The sequence below is a fragment of the Lithobates pipiens genome, unplaced genomic scaffold (assembly GCF_037356315.1).
Source record: "Lithobates pipiens isolate NorthernLeopardFrog02 unplaced genomic scaffold, aLitPip1_a1.2 Scaffold_16, whole genome shotgun sequence".
Taxonomy (NCBI): Eukaryota; Metazoa; Chordata; class Amphibia; order Anura; family Ranidae; genus Lithobates; species Lithobates pipiens.
Genome location: NW_027507748.1, coordinates 226,021,959 through 226,049,200, shown reverse-complemented (window position 1 = coordinate 226,049,200; position 27,242 = coordinate 226,021,959). Strand labels below are relative to the sequence as shown.

General features: G+C 45.3%; 1 protein-coding gene across 1 annotated transcript in view; it reads right to left on the bottom strand.

The window, feature by feature from the left end:
• KDM5B (lysine demethylase 5B) overlaps positions 1–27,242 on the bottom strand; it is a 180,275-nt gene that overhangs the window by 31,510 nt on the left and 121,523 nt on the right. Inside the window, exons 16-23 of the mRNA XM_077481154.1 lie at positions 22,146–22,327; positions 21,327–21,448; positions 20,819–20,969; positions 14,540–14,654; positions 9,170–9,522; positions 8,925–9,063; positions 7,005–7,184; positions 6,229–6,390 (exon numbers count right to left, since the gene is read on the bottom strand). Of these exons, the coding sequence (XP_077337280.1) occupies positions 6,229–6,390; positions 7,005–7,184; positions 8,925–9,063; positions 9,170–9,522; positions 14,540–14,654; positions 20,819–20,969; positions 21,327–21,448; positions 22,146–22,327 (1,404 nt within the window). The remainder of the gene's footprint in view (positions 1–6,228; positions 6,391–7,004; positions 7,185–8,924; positions 9,064–9,169; positions 9,523–14,539; positions 14,655–20,818; positions 20,970–21,326; positions 21,449–22,145; positions 22,328–27,242) is intronic.

The window sequence follows — 27,242 nt, the reverse complement described above, 5'->3', positions numbered from 1 at the left end:
GAATATTAGCCGTATTCATGTTTATCTCCTCATGGCTATTCAGCCAGCTATTAAATTTTCTCCAAATTTTTTTATAAATAGCCCTCGTGACTGGTTTGCGACTCTGTAGTAAGGTTGCAGTTACCTCATCTGTCAGGCCCTTACTCCTTAAGATTTCCTCCTCAGTAACCATGCTGAAAGCTTCAGCGTGGCCACCTGCGGATGATAAAGAGGTCCCTGCGACAGGAGGTCCTGTCTGCAGGGAAGCCTTATGCCGCGTACACACGTAGCCGACTATCCGACGGACTTAGTCTGGCAGACTTCCCGCCAGACTGTCCGTCGGACTTTCCGAACAAGCTACTTGTCCACACACGGCACTTTTTCAGCGGACTAATACGGCGTACTAAGTCCGCCGTACTATCCGCCCTACTTTTGAAATGAACGGACTCGCCCACATACGCGGAGGAAAGTCCGCTCATTTCGAGCACGTCTCCAGGTAGGCGGGGCCCGCGAATGAGACGTCGCTGGCCCCGCCACCTGGTATGGACTTAAAGGGGAACCCCAACGCAAAAAAAAAAAAAATCGGCATGGGGGTCCCCCCCAGGTCCACATCAGACCCTTGTCCGAGCACGCTACCCGGCCGGCCAGGAAAGGGGGGAGGAGCGAGCGCCCCCCCTCTTTCGCGGGCCCGCCTACCTGGAGACCCGCTCGAAACGAGCTGACTTTTCTCCGGGCGGGAAAAGTCCATTCATTTCAAAAGTACGGAGGACTGGCATACACACGGCCGGATTGTCCGCCGAAATGCAAGTCCAGCAGGAAGATTGGAGTGCAAAACTACTTTCTAAGTCCACCGTACTTTCGGGTCAAAAAAGTATGCCGGATGCTACACACGGGGGGGATTGTCCGGCAGACTTGAGTTTTCCGGACTTTTCCACCCGATTGTTTGATCGTCTGTACGCGGCATTAGAGTAGGACAGTCTGTCAATTGTAGCAACGTTGTGAACCATGGTCTCCTGGGCCAGAACGGCGCTACTAGAATCAAACAGGCTTTCTCTGTGAGGAATTTTGCTAGGACCCTCGGAATGAGATGAAGAGGGGGAAATGCATATGCCAGACTGAAAGTCCACGGAGTCTGCAAGGCATCTACAGCCAGGGGCTGATCTCCTGGGTTTAGCGAGCAAAAATTGTGAACCTTTGCATTCTCTTTGCTCGCAAAAAGGTCTACTTCTGGTTTTCCCCAGTGAGTTGTTATAAGATTGAATGCCTCTTGGTGCAAGGACCATTCTTGGTTCGAAACTCTTTGTAGACTCAAGAAGTCCGCCATGCTGTTCAGCTCCCCTTTCAGGTGTACTGCAGAAATGGATTCCAGATTGGCTTCTGCCAACTGGAAAATGCGTCTGGCTACCAACATCAAACGAGGACTTCTGGTACCTCCTTGTTTGTTTATATATGCTACAGCCGTCATGTTGTCTGAACAGACTTGTAGATGGTGACCCTGTATTGTGGGCTGAAAAGCTAAAATAGCTCTCAGGATTGCTGTTAGCTCCTTCCAAATTGAGGAGAAACATTTCTCTTCCGGGGTCCACTTGTCCTGGACCCAGCTCGAGCCAAGGTGGGCTCCCCAGCCCCAGCTGCTCGCATCCGTTGTCAGTGTTGAAGTGATAGGAAGGACCCAATGAACCCCTTTGTTTAGGTTCTCCCTGTCCTTCCACTACCAGAGGGAGCGTTTTATTTTTGAGGGGATCGATACCTCCTCCTCCAGATCTCTGCCCTTCAATTGTTCCAACAGAAATCCCTGAAGGTCTCTTTGGTGGAACCTGGCCCATTGTACGGCTGGATTGGCTGCCGTCATAAGGCCTAAGACAGACATTACTTCCCTCACAGTACATTTGGGGCTGCATTGAAGAAAATATGTACTCTGCCATAGATTCAAAATCTTTTCTTCCGGCAGTATAAATTTTCTGATCTACAGACTTGATCCAGTAACCTAAATACAGGATCTCCTGTGTTGGGGTTGTCTTGGATTTCTCCTGATTGACAATCCACCCTAATCGGCTCAGGCTGAGTTGAGTCAACTCCAGATCCTGAGAAAGACTCTCCGAGTGTGCTGTTAGAAGCAGGTCGTCTAGATAGGGAATAATCAAGACTGATTGAAGCCTCAATGGAACTAGAGCCTCTCCGAGAACCTTGGTAAAGATCCTCAGGGAGGATCATAGACCGAAGGGGAGCGCTCTGCACTGAAAGTGCTAAATTTTTGTGTCTATCTGCCATCCGAAGGAATTTTTGGCATTCCTCCCTTATTAGAATATGCAAATAAGCATCCCTTATTCAGGGAAGCCATAAATCTCTTTCTGGAGAAGATTTTTTAATGGAAAAAATGGACTCCATCCGAAATCTCTTGTAACGGATGGAGCGATTCAGTGGTCGGAGGTTCATAATTAGTCTGAACCTCCCTGACGGCTTTTTTACCACAAAAATGTGCGAGTAAAAACCGTCCCCTTGTTCCTGAATAGGGACTGGTGTCAATACTTCTTGATCCACCATTTCCCCTATCAGTAAAGGTAAGGCCCTGGCCTTTTCTGAGTGACTTGGAAGTTTTGTCACCAAAAACTTTGAGGGAGGGCTGCTGTGGAATTCCAGCGCGTGACCCCTTTTTATTATATTTAAGACAAACTCGTTCGAGGTTGTCTCTTCCCACCGTGGAAGAAATTTGCTTAATCTTCCTCCCACAGGAACCCTGACATCACTAGGGTTTGGGGTCCTGATTGGGGCGGTTAAAAAGTATGCCCCCTTTTCTTTCCCCTTATGTCCCGACCAATGCTTTTTGGGGGTTGAACTCTTCTCTGATTTAGAGGGTTCCTTAAAGGGACGAAAAAATATTCTTTGAAAAATTTTCTTTTTTGCGGGAAAGGTTTTCTTTTTATCAGCCGTCCTTTCCAAGGCGGAATCTAACTCAGGCCCGAAGACTAAGTCTCCTGTAAAAGAGACGCTGCACAGGGGGGTTATAGATGCCGTGTCTCCCCCCAAGTTTTCATCCATACTGACCTCCTTGCTGCCACAAAGTGCTGCCGACTTAGCCGTAAATTTTACGGAGTCCATGGAGGCGTCAGAGATGAAACTAGTGGCCTTGAAAAGCATAGGGGAGGATTTCAAAAGCTCCCCCCTAGGAGTGCCTGCTTTTAGATGTTCCTGCAGTTGTGACAACCAGAACTCCAGGTTTCTAGCTACACAAGAAGTGGCTAGAGCTGGTTTTAAGCCTGCCATAGAGGCACCCCAGGCCCCCTTTAAGACAATGTCTGTTCTCCTGTCCATTGGATCTTTCAAATGGCCCATATCCTCAAAGGCCAGATCAGCCTGCTTTGAGACTTTGGACAGAGGGGCGTCTAGTTTAGGATTTTTATTCCAGACCGCCTCTGGGCTCTCATCAAAAGGGAACCTTCTCTTAAGGGAATTAGGAAAAAAAGAAAACCTTTTTATCCGGTTCAGACCACTCCTCAAGGACAAGGTCAGAAAGCACTTTATGTATCGAAAAAACCCTTGCTTTCTTTTTCCCCAGAGCCTCATACATCTTATGTCTGGATAACTGAGTTTCTCCCTCAATTTCCAGCGTATCATAGATAGCACCCATTAGCTCATCTACTCCCCGACTATACGGGGCTCCCCTGAGCTGGGTGTTGTAAAGCATGGTGAGGAGGAAATTGCAGTTCTATTAGTGGAGGCAGTTGAGCCTACATCGGTGATTAACTCCCGGAGGGACTTAAAAGTCGATGCCATTTCCTCTTTAAAAGGAGCCCAAAAATTTAGCCAAGGGGAAATCTGCCTCAGATTTAAGCAAGCTTGCAATGCATTGCTTGCATAGGGCCTTGTTAGAGCCAGAGGACAACCTATTCCAACAATTAGGGCACTTTTTGCGGCCTGCCTTGTCTTCCTTTGGTAGCTCTTTAGCCTGAAAATAAGAAAACAAAAATTTTTTAGCGTCAGCTCCATGTCCCTCCTTAGAATCACCACCACTGCATACATCCTTAACTGTGAGTTAACCACCACCGTGGGGCACTACAGATCCCAGCCTACAAACACAACTCCTTAAACCACCAGAGTAATAGCATGCCCAGCAGCCTACCTGGGATTGGCTGGTGCCTGCCTCCACCGGAGTTTCCTGAGGAATAGCCTCCATGGTCCCCCTCTGCCGCTCCGGATTCCGCCGCTAGTCCTGTATCGCTGGACGCTGGTCGGGACTGCACAGGCACAGCGCTGGCTCTCCCTCTCCTCCCTGTGCCCTAGAGACCCGGAACCGGAAGTCTCGGCACGCAGTGATGATGCAGTTCCGCCGGAAATGACGCTCAGCGTCTCTGACCCCACAGCAACAAGGAGCAGAGATGAAGGGTTCCACTCACCGCTCCTGGGGGAAACCGGCATCATTCTGCCCCTGGCCACCTCGGCACTGGAAGGAGGAGGGTAACGGGTCTGTTCCAATTCAGCTGGACGGTACACGAGCCACAAAAAACAGGTATGGACCCTACTGCAACCAAAAACCAGGACCCGGTCCCTTATGGTTTACAGATTCTCAGGCAGCCCCTGAGGGGGGCCTCCAGGTTGCTGGCAACATGTTCCTCGGACGGAGGAAACACAAAATGACTGACCAGGAACTGAGGGACCGCCTTTTTGAACTGTGGCAATGTGTTTCCTGTGTTGATGGGAGGAGCTCCATCTCTCAAGGGCTGTCCTGGAAGAACACTTGGGAAAAAAAACCTTCAGAGACTGGGGCCCCCTTGAATAGGGGGATCTGCAGTTCTGGGTCAGTAAAGCACCCTGCCAGGTATATGGCTTAAAAAAAAAAAAAAAAAAAAAAAAAAAAAAGGATCCCAGGGTCCAGCGCTCTAAAAAGAGCAGCGTTACAGGTAAAACCTTGTTTCTTTGGACACGAGGCCTGGGTACCATCCAATTCGGTCTGGAAAAGACACTTTGAATGGATCCGGTTGCATAGCTGGCCCCAGTAAGGCTATTCCAGCGGAGCTCAGTGCAGCACATCTTTACTTCTGACCAACACCTAAAACACTGGTGAAAAAACTGAGGTACCTCCAGTAGGGGGAGGGGTTATATGGGGGATTGAACTTCCTGTCTAGGGTGTGCCAGTGTCCAATCACCTAGTGATACCCTAAGAAAGAAAAAAAAAAAAAAAGAATTGCACATGCTCAGTGTCATATCCAGAGGTTGTCTTTGAGAAAGACATACGAGTGCTGCCAGCATTGCTGCAGAGGTTGAAGGGGTGGGGGTCAGCCTGTCAGTGCTCAGACCATAAGCCGCACGCTGCATCAAATTGGACTGCATGGCTGTCATCCCAGAAGGAAGTCTCTTCTAAAGATGATGCACAAGAAAGGCCGCAAACAGTTTGCCAAAGACAAGCAGACTAAGGACATGGATTACTGGAACCACATCCTGGAGTCTGATGAGACCAAGATCAACCTATTTGGTTCAGATGGTGTCAAGCGTGTGTGGTGGCAACCAGGTGAGGAGTACAAAGACAAGTGTGTCTTGCCTACAGTCAAGCATGGTGGTGGGACAATCATGGTCTGGGGCTGCATGAGTGTTACTGGCACAGGGTAGCTACAGCTCATTGAGGGAATCATGAAAGCCAACATGTACTGTGACATTCTGAAGCATGATCCTCCTCCCTTCGGAGATTGGGCTGCAGGGCAGTATTCCAACATAGACCCAAAACACACCTCCAAGACAACCACTGCCTTGCTAAAGAAGCTGAGGGTAAAGGTGAAGGCCTGGCCAAGCATGTCTCCAGACCTAAACCCTATTGAGCATCTTTGGGGCATCCTCAAATGGAAGGTGGAGGTCTCTAACATCCACCAGCTCATAATGTCGTCATGGAGGAGTGGAAGAGGACTCCATGGGCAACCTGCCAAGAGGGTTAAGGCAGTGCTGGAAAAGAATGGTTTTCACTTAGGGATGCATTCACTTTTGCTGCCAGCGGTTTAAATACTAATTGCTGTGTTGAGTTATTTTGAAAGGACAGCAAATTTACACTGTTATACATGCTGTACACTCACTGCTTTACATTGTAGCAAAGTGTAATTTCTTCAGTGCTGTCACATGAAAAGATATAATAAAATATTTAAAAAATGTGAGGGGTGTACTCACTTGTGAGATACTGTGTGGATAGATCCCCACATATATACAGTATATAAAAACACACACACATTGGAAATATAGAAGTCAAAGCAAAAATATTTCACTTACAGCAGTAGCAGTGTCTTTACTTTCATTCAGAGCTTTCTCAAGCTCCAGTAGGCCATCTGGCTTTGGATATTTCTTCTTCCCCCCTGAAGCTGTCTGCTCCTTTATCTTTCTCATTTTTCTTTTTAAACCTGGAGAGCCAACATCACTTCGAGGACAGAGTACCTGAAAAGATGTTTAAAAAGATAAAAATTATACATATGCTAGAAATTTCATGAATTAAGAGGGCGAAAAGAGTACTGTTAGCATCTGTGCCCATTCAGCCCAAGTTTGGTGACAAAAAATAATAAACTTAAAATGTTCACTGAAAAGGAAAAAAAAAAAAAAAAAAAAAAAAAAAAGGAAAGTAAAATGCTATTAACTGTAATAAAATATGGTTTAATGCCCTTTGCTCTACCCAAGCTCTGACATGTACCTGTGTGTGTAGGTTAGCCCCATGGCTAATGCACACATCACTGTGTAGTATATGTCAAGCTGAGGAAGGCTTTGCTCATCAAGCTACATATTGGGCATAAATCTTTGCCTATGTGCAAAAGCTTTAAAATTTGTTGAAGCGTTTTCCTGCACTCAAGTTCAGAACATGCTTACTGAGATTGAGGAGTGAATGCACCAAGCTAAAACAAACTATGTACTAACCTTTATTACCCCATCCTACCATGGCAATCACCACCTTGATTAAAGTCTACATAAGCAGAGGGACTCCACTAATAATTGCACAATACCGAACAAAAAATTAATATAAATAACTGAACTCCTTATTTTTTTTTTTTAAGACTTACCTCTAACAAAGTGTAGGGCGAGTTAGATGTTAAAAAAGTGCTGGTAGCACACTCCGTCCAGGAATGGACTTCACCCACAAGGGCTTCAAGTCTTGGCAAAGGACCAAGATGTACAGGAATTGCTCTACCCTGATTCACAAGTTCTACCAATCCATCCAGAACAGGAACTCTAGGTCCAGTCTAAAAAACAAAAAAATTCAGAGTGATTAAAGTGGATGTAAACCTCATGTTCAATAATTACAATACCTACACCATGTTCGTCTTTTCTTTAAGCACTTCCATACAGCACTCCTCTCCTACATGTAAAAATCATAATTATTTTTTTCCTTGAAAATTACTAAGAACTCCCAAACATTATATATTTTTAGCAGAGACCCTAGGGAACAAAATGACAGACGAAAAATAACACTTTCTTGAACTAAAAAAAATAAAAAATAAAAAGTAAAAAGTTAGCCCAACTTTTTGTATAATGTGACAGGTGGCGTTACGCTGCGTAAATAGATAACCAACATTTCATGTGTTTGAACGTTGTTTACATATGTGGACATGACTTACCTGTGCGTTAGCTTTTGCGTCTGAGCTTACGGGGAAGGGGGGCTTCAATTTTTTTTTTACTTTTATTTTTTTTACACTTTACCTTTAAAAAAATAAAAATAAATAAAGTCTGCATCAGTTGCCTCAGGCTGGAGCGCCTTTTGGGAGCAATCTGTGTGATTGGCTGTGGAAAGCACACCCCTTCTCTAATGCCCATGCATAAATCTCCTAATTAGTCTGTCAGTCACAGGAGAGGAGGGGTGGCGACACTTGTGTGTTGGGTTTCTTTATTGTAGGAAATCTATGAGGATTGTAGACGACTGGCTGATCCTTTCCTCACCAGACTGGGGGTAGATGGCTTCTATTGCTTTGCTGTGAGGTAGACAGGTTATTTAAATTTTGATGTTTTGGGTTTAAACTTATTTTGTGATTATCTATTAACCGCTTGCTGACCGCCTTACGACGATATACGTTGGCAGAAGGGCTCGTACAGGCAGAATCACATACATGTACGTTGCCTTTCAAGAGGCGGCCAGTGGGCATGCCAAGCTCCGTGAGTGGGGTCGCGGGTCCCGTAACCTCGATTGACGTGCGGATACCCGCGATCGCCTCACGGGGAGGAAGAGCAGGGGAAATGCTAATGTAAACAAGCATTTCCCCGTTCTGCCTAGTGACAGTGTCACTGATATCTGCTCCCTGTGATCAGAGCAGAGATCAGTGACGTGTCACACAGAGTCACACCCCCCCCCCCCCCCCACAGTTCGAAACATGCCCCAGGACACATTTAACCCCCACACTTCCTAGTGATTAACCCCTTCGCTACTAGTGTCATTTACACAGGAATTATGCATTTGTATAGCATTGATTGCTGTATAAATGACAATGGTCTCAGAAAATGTCTGATGTGTCCGCTATAATGTCGCAGTCACAATAATAAAAAAAAAATAATAATTAAAAATCGCTGATCACCGTCATTTAAAAACAAAAAATAATAAAAATGCCATAAAACTATCCTCCTATTTCGGAAACGCTATAACTTTTGTGCAAACCAATTAATAATTGCTTATTTTTCCCAAATATAAATCTGCCTAAAATGAGGAAAAACATTTTTTATATATTTTTTGGGGATATTATAGCAAAATGTAAAAAATAATGGGTTTTTTTTCAAAATTGCCACTCTTTTTGTTTATAGTGCTAAAAAATAAAAACCGCAAGCGGTGATCAAATACCATCAAAAGAAAGCTCTATTTGTGGGGGGAAAAAAAAGGACGTCAATTTTGTTTGGGAGCCACGTCGCACGACCGCGCAATTGTGCTCTGGTCAGGAAGGGGGTAAATTCTTCCAGGGGCTGAAGTGGTTAAAGTAACATAAAAGAGTAAAACCAACCTGCAAAGTCTCCACCTTCTGCAGCCATTCTCTAGCTCTTTCAACAGCATCCCTTAAAGACTCCACACTTGGAAGGTAAACAGGGACACTTTCTGCTTCCCGAAGAACAGCAGTCACAGAACTAAGATTTTGCTGGGGCCTACAAGAAACAAAATATTTATACATTAAAGAAAGGAACATTTAATATGCGCTCCCAACTTTCCAGCAATTGAACTACTGACAAGTTGATATAACCGACACCTAACCTTGCTTTGAGTAGACTTTTGCAACGGTCATCCATATGTTCTGACATAGTCAGGAGCTCCTGAAGCTCAGCCATTGCTTTCTCCACAGTAGGATGGGGAGCCAGGCCAACACCCAAATCTATAAGTCTCCTCATAATATCCAGTGTTAGAGTCCCAGGATCCTGGCAGGCTTGCTGCTGTTCCTCTAACCAGCGAGCCTGTTCCAGGCGCTCTCGCAAACTTTCTAACGGCAATTCCAGGTCAAACTGAAAGCTGGAATCAAGAAGCTGCTGCAAATCACTTGATCTGGGCATATCTGTTGCTAAAAGCTTCTGACTGCACGTTTGGAATTCCTCCACTCTGTTTAGGAGGTCCTTAAAATAAAAATAAAATAAAAATAAGATCACTGGAGGTATTATAAATAAGGGATACAAACATAGGGAAGGGGGGAGGGAATAATTGAAGAAGTATTCTGATAAGCAAAAAAACACAACAACTCTAGTAAGCACATATGCAAACCAAAAATTTACATACGAGTAAAGAGGGAAGTTGGGAGATTCCAAAAGAGTACACGCACAAACCAGTCCTACAAGATATCACACATTAACCACTAATGTAAATGTAAGTCATTACTTTGGACGTTAAATACCGGAGTTATAGCAGCAGCTAGCTGCCATAACCCAGGTATCTTAATTTACAGCAGGCAGCCTCCTTTCCGATAAGTAGTCTGAGGCTACAAATAGTCTAGTATTAATCCTGTACTGCCTTTTAGGGAGAGGAGACGAGTGCTGCTCTGAGTGTAGACTAGGACACAGCTGTGCTATAATAATCAGGACCCCATTGTTAACGCTCTGCTGTATATACACACACAGACACCAACAATGCATCAGGAAAGTATTCCCAGTGTTTCACTTTTTCCACATTTTATGTTACAGCAATATTCCAAAATGGATTACATTTATGATTTTCCTCAAAATTCTACAAGATATACCCCATAATGACAATGTGAAAGTAGTAGGTTTGAAATGTTGGCATATTTATTTAAACAGGAAACACATAAGTCCACCATTATAAATTTCAGTCTTACCTGTGTGCCTCAAGTGTATTAAAGCACTGAAGGAAATCCCAGTAAGCTTAAAGCTCCCCCATTGTACCTGGTATTTGTCTTTTTAAGAGTGGGAACTAGCACCACCCTGGAAGAAGTCTTAGAAAAAGTTACCAGGTACCCATTTTCTTGAATAGTCTTCCAGGGCAGCATCCGAGAGGATGTATCAAGCAACACTTACTAGGGTGGGGATAGAGAGAGAGAGAGACTGGAGCACCTTGTGACCAAATGCCTGGTCTTGGTCGGACAGCTGGTCTATACGATAGTGCCTTGCGAAGGTACTGAAGCTCGACCATGCCGCTGCCCTGCAGATCTGCTCTGGAGTTTCCTTGCTTTCTCTGCAAAAGAGGTTGTCCAGACTCTGGTTGTGTTTGCTCTGATCCCATCAGGAGGGATGAGGTTTTGTGCCTCGTAGGTTGTCTGTATGGCCATTCTTATCTATCTGCTGATGGCATTCTTAGAAGCCTGCATCCCTTTGTTGACTCCCGCATATATGACAAAAAGATCGTTCTTTCGAGGTATGTCACAAATCTGTTTCTTACATCTAGTTTGTTGTAAGCGTCTTTGCTGTCCATACTTTTTGGAATAGAAGGAATGAAGATAATTTTGGGTTCTGTGGAATGTTGAAGAGGCCTTGGGTAGGAAAGCCAGGTCTGGCGAGAGAATTATCTTGTCTAGATGTACAAGACAGTATGGTTCCATCATAGACCGGGGTGGGCTTTCGCTCACTCTTCTGGCCGACACTAGGGCCACGAGGAGTGCAGTTTTTAGAGAGGTTTTTGTCTGAGCCGTCTTCCATCGGTTCGAATGGAGGGGAGAGAAACCCTCTGAGTACTGTGGACATGTCCCAAGTTGAAGTTCTATTCATTTTAGCCGGTCTAGCTCTTTTGAGTGTCATTAGTAATTGTTTGATCAGCGGATCCTCTGCGAGTCTGGTGTCCATGAATGAAGACAGTGCTGCCACTTCTACCTTCAGCGTGCCTAGGGAGATATTTTTGTCTGCCCCATGTTGCAGGAATTCCAGAATTGTTGGGATTATCCCTCTGTTGGGAATTTGTTTTTGTTCCAGGAGACAAACTTTCCTCACTTTCTCGTAGATTGCCCTAGTCACTGGCTTTCTGCCTAGGATTGTATTGATCACCTTGTCTGACAGTCCTTTATTCTGAAGTCTTATCCTTTCAGTAACCAAGCTGAAAGCTTCAGGATTCTGTGGCTTGGATGGTTGACTGGGCCCTGTGATAAAAGATCTGGCCGGTCCGACATTGTCAGATGAGGTTTGATGCTGGAGGTTCCTCAAGTGGCTGAACCATGCCCTTTGGGGCCTGTGTGGTGCTATTCGCATCACCGTTGCTCTCTGTCTTTATTTTTTGGATCACTCTTGGTATTATGGCAGTTGGAGGGAATGCATAACAGTTGCCCTCTCGAGTTTTGGCTGAAGGCATCTACGTCGCTGTTGTCATCTGTGGGATCTAGCGAGAAGAATGTTGGCGATTTTGCATTCGCTTTGGAGGCAAACAGCTACCTCAGGTATCCCCCCCACATTTGAGTGATTTGTGCGAATCAGTGACCACTCCATCTGTTTTATGGTCTTCCGGCTCAGGAAGTCCACCAGTGTATTGTCTGTCCCTTTCAGGTGGTAAGATATAGATCTTATGTTTGGTTCTGCCCATAGCAGGATGGTTTCCCTCAGCCTCATTAAGCTTTGGGAGTTTTTCCCTTCCTGCCCATTTAGGTATGCCACAGTCATGGCGTTGTCCGATTGTATTCTTGCGCGTCTCCCCTGTATTGCTGATTTGAATGCTTTTAATGCTTCCTCCACAGATTTTAGCCCTTGAGGAGGCTTGGGACAATCTGGAACTCCATTTTCCCTGCGTGGAAAGGTCTTCCATGTGTGCCCTCCAGCCTAGTGTGGTGGCATCGGTGGTGATCCTGACTGGGATGGATTGAGCCCATTTGCTCCCTTCAACGTATCGAAGCGGATGGAGCCACCATTGGAGTGTTTGAACGTGGTCGGAACAGGAATGGATTTGTCTAAGGATGAGTGGCTGCCATCCCACTGGGACAGAATGTTCTGTAGTGGTCTCATGTGGATCTGCGCCCATGCGATGGCTGCCATTGAAGCCGTCATCAGCCCTAGTACTGCCATTCCCTGTCCAATTGTAATGGGATTGGTTCCTCTTAGAGAAGTTACTGCCCGTGTTATCTTTTCGCCCTTTTCTTCTGTTAGGAAGATCTTGGTTAGTCTGGAGTCTAGAGCATAATCCAAATACACCACTCTGGCTTGGGGTCATCTGCAAATTTTTCTGCATTCACTATCCACCCCAGGTTTTGCAGATAGGACATACTTGTGCACAGGTTGATCTCTAGGGTCTCTGCTAAGTCTGTAAAGTCTAGGTATGGTATGAAGACAACGCCTTGTCTTAGACCCTTTAGCGCTTCTGCCATTATCTTTGAGAAGATTCTGGGTGAAGTCATGCCGAAAGGGAGAGCGGTATATTGCAGATGCAGAGTGGTTGCTGGCCCTTGTATTGCGAACCTCAGGAATTTTTGAAGATCCTCTTATGGGGACATGTAGGCAAGCATTCTGTAGGTCTATCATCGCCATAAACGACTCCTGAGGTAGAATAGACCCTGTTCTGAATTTTTTGTATTCTATTCCTGTTGAGTGGTTTGAGGTTCAGTATGAGCCTTAACTTGCCTGACTGTTTTTTCTTTGCAAAAACATGTAAATAAAAACCTCTTTGTTCCCCTTGAGGTACATGGCGAATCCCTTTCTGATCTAGTAGATTCTCCAGCGATTCTAAAAAGGCCTTTGCACAATCTTCTTTTGGTAGCATGGTTATTAGGTACTTGGTTGGGTGTAAAATTCTATTGCGTAGCCATCAGTTATGGTGTGTACGATGAATTTGTCTTTTGTTTCTTCCATCCATTGTTGGGGAAAAAGCTGCAAGTCTGCCCCCCACATGAGGGCCGTCATTGTTTGTTGTTCCCAATGCTTCTTTGCTCCCGGCTTGTTGAATTTTTTGAACTGCTGAAAGTGTGCCTTCCCTGGTTTCTTTTTGGTTTGGGGAAAACCATTGTTTTGTTTTTCGCTGCAGTTCTGTCTAGTACTGTTTCTAGTTCAGGCCCGAACAGTAGGTCTCCAGTGAACGGAATTCTGCACAGTCTGTTCTTAGAAGAGATAGCACCTTCCCAAGATTTGAGTAGTGCTGTGGCCCTTTAAGATATTCTGACAGTTTCAGCTGAGGCATTTGCTAGAAAAGCTGCCACACTGGTCAGTGTAGGGATGGTCTTTATTAATTCTTCCTTAAGAGTGTAATTTTCTAGAAGTTCCTGAAGCTGGGTTAGCCAGATAAGCAAGGTGCGGGCTATGCAGGTGGAAGCTATTGCTGGATTTAGATTCGCAGCCCCCGCTTCCCAGGCCCTCTTTAAAAGAGCTTCTATTTTCTTGTCCATGGGGTCGCTTAAGGTACCCGCATCGTCAAAGGACAAGTCAGATTTATTTGCAACTATGTGTATGTGATTTTTTTATTTTTAATAAATTTGCAAAGATTGCAAACAAACTTCTTTCATCTTGTCATTATAGGGTATTGTTTGTAGAATGTTGGAGGAACATAGAATGAATATTAGAACATATATCTATCTATATAGAAGGCCGACAGGCTGCAATGACCCCTGTGGTGAACATCTCCTTGTGCTATGAGCTGAGGAATGGGAGTCTGCCATGCTGGGATTTGTAGTGCCATAGACCAGTGGTCATCAACCCTGTCCTCGAGGCCCACTAACAGGCCAGGTTTGCAAGATAACTGAAATGCATCACAGGTGATATAATTTTCTGCTCAGTGATTGCAGTATTCTAGTCTGCATCTCCCCAAGGCAATACATAAAACCTGGCTTGTTAGTGGGCCCTTACTCCTGCACGCAAACATGTTGTATGAACTGGAGGAGGATATGGGAGGACAATACAGTCCACCTGGCTGTGGGGCAGTGCTGAGTGTTAGGAGTGCTGTGTTTCTTTAACACTTGGTGTCATCCAGAAGGTAATATTACACAGCACACAGATAGACTATGGAGACCCCACTTCCCTGCACCTCCCCCATTTGATCTCCCTAAATGGCAGAAATAGGTAGCGGTAATTGGTAAATCGGCAAGTACTATAAAAAATATATATATATATAAGTATTGGTACTTGTACTCATTGCATGCCTAGTTTTAAGCCAAGCATGGAAAGTGTCTACTGCGGTTACATTTTATGCTTGAAAATACATTTTTATAAATATAAATACCTTGAGTTGAGGTGTCTGGTTGATGCTACATGGAAGAGAATGAAGCTGCTTTACAAAAGACTTGAGTTCAGCAACAGTTAGCTGATTCTGAGACTTTCCACCCCCTGACCGAAACCTGCAATGAGGACAGGCTCTATTAGTCACTGACAAACAACTAGCTGCATCAGATTGGCAGAGGAAAAAGGCAAAAAAGACATTGGCTTTGGGCCAATTTCAATGGCATCAGTTTGGCATAATTTTGTGACACTTCCAAGATTATTCATTCACTTAGCTCTGATCTACTTTTAACCTGTAGTTGATCTGCTTCTAGTGGGCTTTGCACTCCTATTGAATTTTGGAAATTCAAACCCCCACTTGAAGCTAACAAAGGCAGGTGGACATAGGCAGTTAAAGAGAAACTCCGGTAAAAAGGGGGAGGGGGTATTTTTCTCAGAATGAGCAGCACTCACATGAGTACTGCTCAGCTCTAGAGCCTGCGTGATGATTTATTTCCCACAAGCGTGTTAACAGTCTGGGCTCAGAGGAAATGGACAGAATGAAATGGTCTCTCTGCCGCAAGAGGAACAGGAGTGAACCTGTGGACAACACTGGAGCATAGAGAGAATATAGAAAAGCTCCTTTCATTAAAAAAAAAAGAAAAAAAAAAAGAAAAAAAAAAAGGGGAAAAGAAGAAGGAAAAAAAAAAAAAAAAAAATGTAAATACTACACACTTCATTTTGCAAGTTAAATCCAATATATACAGGCTCCAGAAATAACATTTTTGGAACATTTGGCATAATGCTTCACTGTATAGATTGCTGCGTGCACTCCTTGAGTTTGATATTGGGCTGCAGCCCATCAGCCAACCTAAGGAGTACAGTAGGCCAACAATGCTGAGAATTGTGATGCAGTGGCTTATCGTTGCCAGATTGCAAGTACTGTTAATGGCAAATTTTCCAGGTAACAAACTTTGCAATAGATTCACACAAAAAAATTTAAATAGGATTTTTGTCTTACCAGTAAAATTTTTCATGGACTATATTACAGGACACATAGGATGGTATTCTGGAACCAACAGATTATGCAGCTGCCTTCAGCAGACAGGACATTGGCAAACAGCAGTAAGGACCACCCTGTATTACCTTTCCCACCCCCAGCAAGCCTCATTTATTTAGCAAGCAATAAAAGGAGTAAATCAAAAAAATAAGAGTAGAACTATTTTGCTGTAATGTATTCCAAGTGAAGGATTTTACAGCAAGACAGAAAATCTCAACTTCTTAAAACATATTACAGGACACAGGATGGTATTCTAAAACTAATACGATGTCCAGAAGTAGTCCAACTGAAGGGTGGGCAAAAAAAGTAAACAGCCAGGAAAATTAACAAGGGAACAGATAAGGCCCTACAGCTTTACAGGCTCAAAGAACTCGCTGGTTGAACAAATTGAATAATGTATGGCCAGCCTTACAAAGAGAAGCTGTAGCAGAGAGATAAACCCAAAACACAGTGTACCAGAGCAGACCAGAGAAAAGACAATTTGGTCTCACAAAGTACAACCTGGGATGGAATTTCCTTACCTACCAAGTGCAAAGGCAGATCATGCGAGAAGTCAATTTCATAGCCTTTAAAAGCATAGAGGTGATCAAATCTGGTCAGCACCTGTACCTCAGGACCCAGGCATCAACAGCCAAGCCATTAAAGTTAGTGACCAACAGGATGGTAGAGTCACCCCTGGGGGAGTAAATCCAGATGATCAGGGAAGCAACGGGGAGTCTGTCAGGGTCATGGCTGTCCAAATACAAAATCCCCCTGGGCTTGTTTGGTGCAATAAACATCACCGGAATGCCCTCAATCTGATCCTTCAGCACCTGATGCCATGGAATCACCAGAAAATACAACTGCAAAGGTCTGAGGATTCATGGTCATGGACACAAAAACGCATACATTTTGTTGCCGAGTTTAGAGCCAGGAGGTCCACATCTGGTATTCCCCACATGCAACAGAGTTCAAAACACTTCCAGGTGAAGAGACCATTCCTTGGAATCGAGACATTGATGGTCATTGAATTCAGTCTGGTAATTTTCCATGGCCGGGACATGAACAGAGGTCAGGGATGAAATGTGAAACCCAATCAAAGCCAGAATCAGTATGCCTTCTTTTGAACTAGCTCCAGACTTTGGGTGTGCTACACGCTGAATAATTGCAAGGTTTGCAACTGTCCATCAGACATTAGCTGACACAGACTGAGCCCACTGTTCCTTCAGCTGCAGACTGCCCAGATACCCAACAATGGGGATAAAGCAGAGAAGGGGGAGAACAGGTGTAGCATCTTGGTGAAAACCCTAGGTGCAGTGGACAGGCCAAACAGAATGGCAACATTTTTGTAATGTACCCATAGCAAAATGCAAATAGCATTGATATGCCAGAAGATGGAGATATAAGCATGCTTGAGGCTCACAGAGGCAAGAAGATCATCCTCATGAAGGGACGCAATGACTGAACGTGCGGATTCCATACAGGAGTTGTGGAACACAGACATCTGTTGAGAATTTTTAGATCCAGTATGGGGCGAATGCCTCCTTTTGCCTTGGGGATGGGTCAACAGATTTTAACAGAAACCTTGGAATCTTTCCGCCACCCCTCCAGAAGGAACATGAAGGTTTCCCTGCCTGAACAAAGATTGCCAGGTTTTGCCCCCACCCCCCCCCCCCCCCCCCCGACTTCCTAGATACAGGAGTTCAAGGATTTTTCCCCAAAGGAGTTTGCCTTCCTTTCCCTTCCACATAAAAGGCTTTTTTGCGCAGAAGCTCCGTAGGCCAAACATTTCACCTAAAGGATCCTGGTCATAAGTGCAAAAAGCAGACCCATCCTTGACTGGCGAAGTGTATCCACTAGCCCTTCAACACTTAAAGCTCCTGTCTGTGGCCCTGCACTATCGAGTTAGAGGACAGAGGGATCGGTTAGTATAGATCTCAGATGTTAAGCCATGTGAACCATGAACCAGAAAGCTGGAGTCTGGAAGATGGGTGTGGTCAAAATGGCAGGTTGCATAGACGGGCCTGCAAAGGCAAACAAGGCCTTGGAAAGGGCTTCTAACCCTTTATCCACAAAGTCCTTGAAAAGTAAAACATGCTTAATAGTTACCGTTATGTTGTTGAAACTCCACTTTAATGAAACCTTAAATTTTTTTTTTAAATCCATCTGTTACAATCATAGTATGCTAATTTTGCATTCATTAGGCTATTAGGTAAATTGTGCCGCTTTTATTCCTATTAAAAAAACAAATTATATTCCTCCAACTTGGGCATTCCCATCTTGCTTGTGGGCAGGTGAAGCCCACAAGTATAAACTTCCGGGTTTACGGTGCTGCTGAATAATCAGCATGCACTGCCCTGTTCTCGCGCATGCGCAGTAAGCACACATCGCATCAATGAGAGCACTTGGCACTGACTCCTGTTAAAGAATGACATCTTCCACGAGCCCTAGCGAACACATACAGGGAAATCATGTAAATCGCTGTAGAACTGAAGAGGCAGATTACAAGAGACCCCATAGCAACAGCAAAGAAAAAAACGTCCAATTGTTGTTGCCGATGGATTAGGTTTGTTTCTGTAAAGTAAATTTTATGGGTAGAATGCCGCATTAAGGGCCAGTTCACACAATTGTGAAAGTTTCCATGCGATCCTACGCATTCCTGTGCAGGGTGGTTTTGACACCCCATTCATTTGAATGGGCTGCAAAACACACTGAAATGCAGAAATAGTGCACGCACTACTTTTTTCAGAACTCACCAAACTGCAGGTTACTAGGATGCCATATGGTTTGGTGGCTGTAAACATGTTTAACAATTCATTGGCAACTACATGACTCTCTCAAGGGCGAGTTTACTTGTGGTGCAGGTAAATGTGCACGAACACCCCTTTCCTGCATCGTGTTTTGGTGTGAATGGGCTCTAAGACAAGAAACGGCTGGGTCTCTGACCAGCTCAGCCCACTTTTTTCAGGAACAGCTGTTCTCTAAGATTATGCACGGCACTGTACAACACAGTAAATGGGTAGAAGACAATCCGCAACTACATACATGCTCTTTATAAGTCCAAATTTATTGCCACTTCATAAAAGATGAATATATACAGCAGATGTTAACGCGTTTCAGCCATAACGGCCTTGTTAAGGCTGAAATACGTTATCTGCTGTATATAGGAGACCCATACTTGTGACCTATGGCAGGGCCAACGCAGTTGTGCTAGGTCAAGGTACATGTGCACTGCATCAATAGGGATAGAAATGGTATCCTTAAAATAAACTAAATAATCCAATTGTACAATCTTCTATAGATATACCATTAACTATGTAGTAATTTGCCTGCCTGATTTGGTACAAACTGAATGGGCAGTTTAGGTCTGTCGTCCTAAAATAGTTTTAAAAAATCTGAAAAATTGTACAGGTTTTGTACAATCAGACCGTATAGTGTATGGCCAGCTTAAAGAGGGTCTCCAGTCTCCCCCCAAAATCTAAAAATAAAAAAGTCAGCAGCAACAAAAACTGTAGCTGCTGACTTAATATAAAGGATACTTGCCTGTCCAGGGATCCAGCTCTGACTTCACTCAAGCCGATGCTTCAATCTGTTTCAGGTTCAGGGGCCAGCATCTTAACTAAGAAAAACCAGCAGTGAAGCCTTACAGTATCACAGCCACGCTGCACTTTGTAAATTGTCCCGTAGTCTTCTGGGACCTGCAATGCCTCCCAGAAGGCTGCAGGAGAAGTTGAACTTTCGCTGAGATGGCTGTGGCGATCCGACTGGGAGAGGGTATCCATCACAACCAGATTCTGATCCACCCCCCCAATACCGCCGTCTAAAAAGAGCCAATTGTTAAAGAGAGGGGGTGGGATGCAAACAAGCAGAACGTCTCCTTTTGGGTGAAGTTCGGCTTTAAGTGTGGGCGATATATTAGCAGACTGAACTTCTTTATGTATCAAGTCTTCTGAACCAGACAAGGTATAATCATCATGCTCCTCTTCAGGAAGTGCAGAAGCAGCCAGAGGAATATTAGATGTGAAATCGAAATTCAGACATTGTGACAGGAAATTCCTCTATATATGTAGGATGGCAACTCCCCTGAAGGGGTAAAGGAGGACTCCGGGGATGGCAACTTCGTTTTGGAAAAAACTGTACAGGCTTGCAGAATCAGGACCCTTAGGGGACACATACGGCAGACCCTCCCTGAGAGATTATCTGAACATACATTGGCAGAGCTCACTGGTCTACCCCCCTTGTGCCTTTGATGCGACATGAAATGTGAGATGTCGCACTAAGAGTACTCACAACCATACACTGCAGAGCAGGAAAGGTTAAACCTTTTTTCATCAGTTACTGTACTGTGCAGTAGAGAGCTCTGGAACATCCAAAGGATCACTGTGCTGTGGTGAGGAAGGTGCAGCCAGAAGAAGTTCATATGCACATGTGCAGCACACCCGTCTGGGAAGGAGACTATGCAGTAACAGTTCAGCACCATGGCTGAAAGCCTGACAATTCAAACATTGGGCCAAATTAAATCAGACTTATCCCACCACCTGCGCCAGAATGAGCTGCATATGGAGCTCCATTTTTGTTACAGCAGCAGTGTGTCCTGCATTTCTCCAAGTCAACCTTGAGGGATGTTAGGGACAAAGGCTCATCCAGTGATCTTCACCCAGTAGACATACCAGCTAGGGAGTCTTTAGGACCAGGGTTCCACTGATGGCTGTACCACAGCCCTGAACCTGTAGAACACTACAGCACACGCTTAGGCGAGCACCGAATGCAGAGTAGACTGCCCAATTCTTCCTGGAGGTGTCTGAGAACGGTCTCCCTGGGCAAAGCTAAGGGGTAACCAGAAGCTTCTAAAATGAGCCTCAGTGGCTCAGCAGCAGCTAAAGAATCTTGTCAGAAAAAAGTTAGGAAAATAACAAAATGCAAGAAAGTGACTTGCTTCTCACATTGAGAAGACATCCATTCTCCTAAGAACAGCAGAGAAAAAAAAAAAAAGGACAGACTTGCTGGGAGTGGGAAGTGTTATTCAGGACTGTCCTTTGCCAGTGTTCAATCTCCTGATGGTAGCTACATAACCAATTTATTCCAGAATGCCATCCTTTGTTCTGTAATGTACACTAAGAATTTTTTTTTTTTTAAACTATGATGCTGTGCCTCGTCATATACACATACTTAAATATATTTACATACACCAAGTACAGATAAATTTTAACCCACTCTTTTATACAATGCACATAATTAAATTTTATTATTCCCTAGCTGTATAACCTGGTTTGGCGTTTTCCATTCAGCAGTTGCTGTGCAAGAGTTCCACACTTTTCCGCATCTTGCACAACGGCACGCAAGTGTCGCAAAAGATCATTATCAGGAAATTTCCTAGATTCAGATTCTTCCACAAGAATTCGAAGACTGGGAAGGCCTAAGAACAAATGATCAGTCCATTAAATTGAGGCAAATGACAACCATAATAAAAATTTAAGACACAGAAATGTTCCCCATTACATTTCTGATAGTGGCTAAAAGTATAATTTTTTTCAATTTAGCCTATTGCATAAAAAATGGTTTCTGAATACAGTGAAAAAAACTTGTGTTAAGTATATGGCTCCTAATTTTGTCATAACGCTATGGTGTTTTTCGGTGATAACGGTCAGATTGCATGCAACAGAATCTGCATTATGGGCCCCCTTAGTGTCCATACTAGCAGGAAAGACTGGAATGACAGGTCAGAGGGCAACCATTAGTATCAAGGATGCAGCACCATGACAAATCCACTTACTCTTTTTACTGGCTGTTGCTTTAAGAGCATCAACAACCTCAGAAGCCCAGGCATCATAGGATTCTGCACGTAACTTTACAGCATTCATCATGGGATACAAGTCATCAAGAGAGTAGCGATACCTGGGAACATAGAAAAAAAAAAATAATGTTAGAAATCCTACCGCAGAGTCTTTTATTTATATATATATATATATATATATATATATATATATATATATATATATATATATATATATATATATATATATATATACACACACACAGTAAACAATATCTGTCTCCACTGCTCTTGCATCAGTAACACAGCTAACTGGGAAAGTACATTTATCCTTTAAATGCTAGCTGAAGTCAATATATTCGTGCCTGTGTGAATCAAAGTCTTATTTTGTACAATGAAACCACTGTAAAACTACTCAAGCACAGTGCAGAGAAAGGCTGAATTCTACCTCAATGCTTATTGAGCATGTTTAGCAGATGATCCCAATCTACCAAGAAATGATTTTGAGATTAGACAAATCCCCACAAATCCAGGCATTCTACATTATGGTCACAGCAGTCGATGATTGCATTCCAGTGCTGTCAGACCATGCTAACAATCATCTGCTTTCAATATTATACGCTTTTATATATTTGTTATCTAGTCTATGTACAGGTCAAAGAACAAACATCTACAGCTGAATGTACAAAAATCGACAACTACCTGATACTCCTTAAATGCTATTCATTTATCTGTAAAAATGATAGAATTATGTTCTACTAGGACATATACAGCATCTTCTAAAACCTTAACACACTAAGCTTTATAGAGTTTACTTACCCTAAAATATACTTGTGTGGGGGACAAGAACAGAGAGCATCAATATGGTAAAGACATACAAGACTGCTAGGAGTGCAAGAACAATACACTGCAGATGTGAAGCAGGTTGTCTTACACTTCAGACACTGCCGCTCATCATCTGCTAGTAACTCCAGATCAATCTTTTCAGATTCAGCAACACCCTACAGAAAAATAAAAAGCAATTATTAAAGAGCTAGATACACCGCTTTAAAACATGTAAATTGCTTTATCTGTTGAAAATTGTGCAGTTTTCTATAACCAGTTAAATAACACCAGTTTTTGGTTATTTTTGAAAGCCCATGGTGTGTGAACACTCAAAAACGTCACCCAATGACAAAAAAATGTGCACACACATAAAAAGGGATTTTTATAAACAGTTTACCCGTAAAATCCTTTTCTTTTGAGGTACATCACGGGACAGTCTCAGTAATTACTGATGGGTTATATAGGGTATCACTAGGTGATTGGACACTGGCACACCCTAGACAGGAAGTTCAACCCCCCATATAACCCTGCCCCTTCCTGGGTGTACCTCAATTTTGCAGCAAAGCAATAAGTGTATTAGAAGAGGGGAGAGACCTCTGTGTCCCATGATGTACCTCAAAAGAAAAGGATTTTACAGATAAGCTGTTATAAAAATCCTATTTTCTTTCTCATACTTCACGGGGAACACAGAGACTCCGTAATTACCGATGGGATGTCCCAGAGCAATGCTATCTGAGGGGCGGGGAACCACACAACATAGGGTGTAATCAGACCTGAGGACCCTGTACCGCTGCCTGCTGCACACTACGCCCAACGGCGATATCCTCATGCCTTCTCACATCCACCTGATAAAATTTGGTGAATGTATGGACTGATGACCAGGTTGCGGCCTTGCAGATTTGAGCCATGGAGGCCTGGTGATGCACTGCCCACAAAGCACTAATAGCCCTAGTGGAGTGTGCCTTGATTTGAAAAGGCGGAATCTTTTGCTTCAAACCATAAGCTTGAACAATTACTTGTCAAATCCATTTAGCAATGGTAGATTTCGACGCTGTCTGTCCTTTTTAGGACCCTCTGGCAATACGAACAAAACATCAGTTTTGCGAACCTGAGCAGTCGCTTCTAGATAGGCTTTGACTGTTCTGACTAGTGATGGACGAACTTCCGACGGGACGTTTCGCGAACGCGAAACGCGAACGGACACAAACGTTCGCGAAAACGACCGTTCGCCGCGGGCTCCATTGACTTCAATGGGAGGCGAATTTCGCAAACCTTTAGGTCGAATTTGCGGCCACGGGGTAATTATTAGGGGGTAGCACGTAGTCCCACCACCTGGACAATAGCATAATACATGTATGAGGTGAATTTGGGATCGATAACTACAAGCATTTTTTTTTTATTTGGGAAATTGTTCTGACAATTCAGGACTATGGAGCTAATGAAGGCAATGGAGGAGAGGGAAGGTCAGGGACCAGGGTAGGCAAACAAGAGGGTGCAGGAGATACAGAGCACTGACAGCAGCACCGTAATACAGAGCACTGACATCAGCACCGTGACATACAGCGCTGACAGCAGCTCCGTGACATACAGCGCTGACAGCAGCTCCGTGACATACAGCGCTGACAGCAGCTCCGTGACATACAGCGCTGACAGCAGCTCCGTGACATACAGCGCTGACAGCAGCTCCGTGACATACAGCGCTGACAGCAGCACCGTGACATACAGCGCTGACAGCAGCTCCGTGACATACAGCGCTGACAGCAGCTCCGTGACATACAGCGCTGACAGCAGCTCCGTGACATACAGCACTGACAGCAGCTCCGTGACATACAGCGCTGACAGCAGCTCCGTGACATACAGCGCTGACAGCAGCACCGTGACATACAGCGCTGACAGCAGCTCCGTGACATACAGCGCTGACAGCAGCTCCGTGACATACAGCGCTGACAGCAGCTCCGTGACATACAGCGCTGACAGCAGCTCCGTGACATACAGCGCTGACAGCAGCTCCGTGACATACAGCGCTGACAGCAGCTCCGTGACATACAGCGCTGACAGCAGCTCCGTGACATACAGCGCTGACAGCAGCTCCGTGACATACAGCGCTGACAGCAGCTCCGTGACATACAGCGCTGACAGCAGCTCCGTGACATACAGCGCTGACAGCAGCACCGTAAGCAGCCCCAGGAGGAAGTCAGCACAGCACAGGGATGGTGTGATCCCCTCATAATAAGAACCCCCAGGAGGAAGTCAGCACAGCACAGGGATGGTGGGAGCCCCTCATAATAAGAACACCCAGGAGGAAGTCAGCACAGCACAGGGATGGTGGGAACCCCTCATAATAAGCAGCCCCAGTAGAAATATGACACCGCTCAACCTCTTCAAAGAGGAGGGTAGGGGCATATAGTACGGTGTGCTTTTTTGGGTCAGGGAAGTGAGCCAAATGAATTAAGAAGGTCTGTGTGCTTGATTCCAAAAATTGTTTATAGACATATACATGGTCTACTGATCACATGTGTTGAATTCCTCCGAGATCCATGCCTCATTCATTTTTAGAAATGTGAGGTAGTTAACACTGTGGTGAGCTAGGCGAGTACGCTTATCGGTCACAATCCCCCCTGCTGCGCTGAACGTCCTTTCGGACAGGACACTGGATGAGGGGCAAGCCAACAGTTCGATTGCAAATTGGGCAAGCTCTGGCCAGAGGTCAAGCCTGCCCACCCAGTAGTCTAGGGGTTCATCACTCCTCAGAGCGTCCACATCGGCCGTTAACCCAATGTAGTCGGACACCTGACGGTCTAGGCGTTCCCTGATGCTGGATCCGGATGACACCTGTCGATGGGTCGGCTGAAAGAATGACCTCATATCCGAAGTCACCAACACATCTTCAAACCGGCCTCTTCTTGCAGGCGCTGTTGGATTGGTACCCGCAAATCCTTCTCTGGGAGTGGGAATTGCTCCTCTGCCAGCGCACGCAAAAGCAGAATGCAGCATTTCTCGAAGCAAGGCCTGGAAGTGCTGCATTCTGACAGCCCTCTGCGACGGCGGTAACATTTCCGCCATTTTGTGTTTGTACCGGGGGTCTAAGTACGTTGCCACCCAGTACTGGTCCTTGACCCTCATGCTTTTTATACGGGGGTCCCTATTAAAACACTGGAGCATGAAGGCCCCCATTTGCACTAAAGTGGAAGCGGTGTGGTGGCCTGGCTCCTGCTCATCATCCAGGATAATGTCGTCCTCTTCATTCTCCTCTCCCCATCCTCGCACAACAGGGATCCCAGAAAGGTTTAAAGCATGCTCTTCTTGCTCCTGCTCATCCGCCCCGGCACCATCCTCCTCTGACTCCTCATCAGACTCCTGTTGTTGACTTGTCTCAGATAGAGTAGCCCCCCCTGGGAATTCATCCAGCATTGCGACTTCCTCATCTTCCCGCTCCTGCTCCTCCACAGCCTGATCAATGACACGACGCAATGCACGCTCCAGAAAGAAGGCATAAGGTACCATGTCACTGATGGCGCCATGGCTGCGACTGACCAGTTTGGTGATCTCCTCAAATGGCCGCAGAAGTCTGCATGTGTCGCGCATGAGCAGCCACTGGCGCGGTGAAAAAAAACCCAGCTCCCCAGAACCGTTTCTTTCGCAGAGTTCATACAGGTAGACGTTAACTGCACGTTTCTGCTGGAGCAGCCTATCAAGCATATAGAAGGTTGAGTTCCATCGCGTCGGGCAATCGCAAATAAGACGTCTGACCGGCAGATGGTGTCGCCGCTGAATGTCAGCAAGGCGAGCCATGGCCGTGTAAGATCTTCTGAAATGGGCCGAGATTTTCCTTGCCTGCCGCAAGATGTCCTGGACCCCAGGGTATTTGACAAGGAATCGCTGCACGACCAAGTTTAAGACGTGTGCCATGCACGGCACGTGCGTGATTTTGCCCTGTTTCAATGCGCTAAGCAGATTGGCACCGTTGTCACACACCACTTTACCAACTGTCAAATTGAGCGGTGTTAGCCACTCATCTGCCTGTGAACGCAAAGCTGAAAGGAGTGCCGGGCCAGTGTGGCTCTTTGCTTCCAGGCACAACAGACGCAGCACGGCATGGCAACGTCTCACCTGGCATGTGGAATAGGTTCTGGGGAGCTTGGGCGGTGCAGTGGAAGAGACGCTAGCAGCGGAAAAGGAGGAGGCAGCTGAGGAGGAGAGGGAGGAGGATGGAGTAGGAGGAGGAGAAGAAGAGTCAGGCCTGCATGCAATCCGTGGCGGTAAAACCAAATCTACACGGGTGCCACGGGTTACATGCTTGACGGCCGTCAGAAGGTTCACCCAGTGGGCAGTAAAACTGATATACCTTCCCTGCCCGTGTTTGCTAGACCACGTGTCTGTGGTCAGATGTATCTTGGCACCGACACTGTGTGCCAGAGATACATTCACTTGCCGCTGAACATGGCCATATAGCTCTGGGATGCCCTTCTCTGAGAAATACTTCCTTCCTGGGACCTTCCATTGTGGTGTTCCAATGGCCACAAATTTGCGAAAGGCCTCCGAGTCCACCAGTTTATATGGCAGTAGTTGGCGGGCTATGAGTTCTGACAAGCCAGCCGCCAACCGTTGGGCAAGAGGGTTATCCGGCGTCATCATTTTTTTACGCTCAAACATTAGGCCCACGGAAGCCTGCCTTTTTGCAGAAAAATGTGAGCTTGGCGTGATGGAAGGTGGAGTGGAGGACAATTGTGAGGAGAGAGGAGAAGGAGAAGTAGAAGACGAGGCTGGACGGTGAGAGCCTGCAGTGTGGCTTTGTGTGTTCCGTTGCTCCCACTGGGCTCGGTGATGGCTGCTCATGTGCCTTCTTAAGGCGGTCGTCCCTAGGTGAGTATTGGGCTTACCGCGACTAACGCGTTGACTGCAAAGATTGCAGATGGCAACGCTATTGTCAGCAGCGGACACGTTAAAAAAAGCCCACACTGCGGAGCCATGTGCCGGTGTCCTGGGAGCGCCAGATGTGACCGTACATGGTCGATGACTCGCTCCTGATACATTTGCAGTCTGCTTTGTCCCTGCTGTGCAATGTAAGTCATTGCTGCTTCTCCTCCCTAT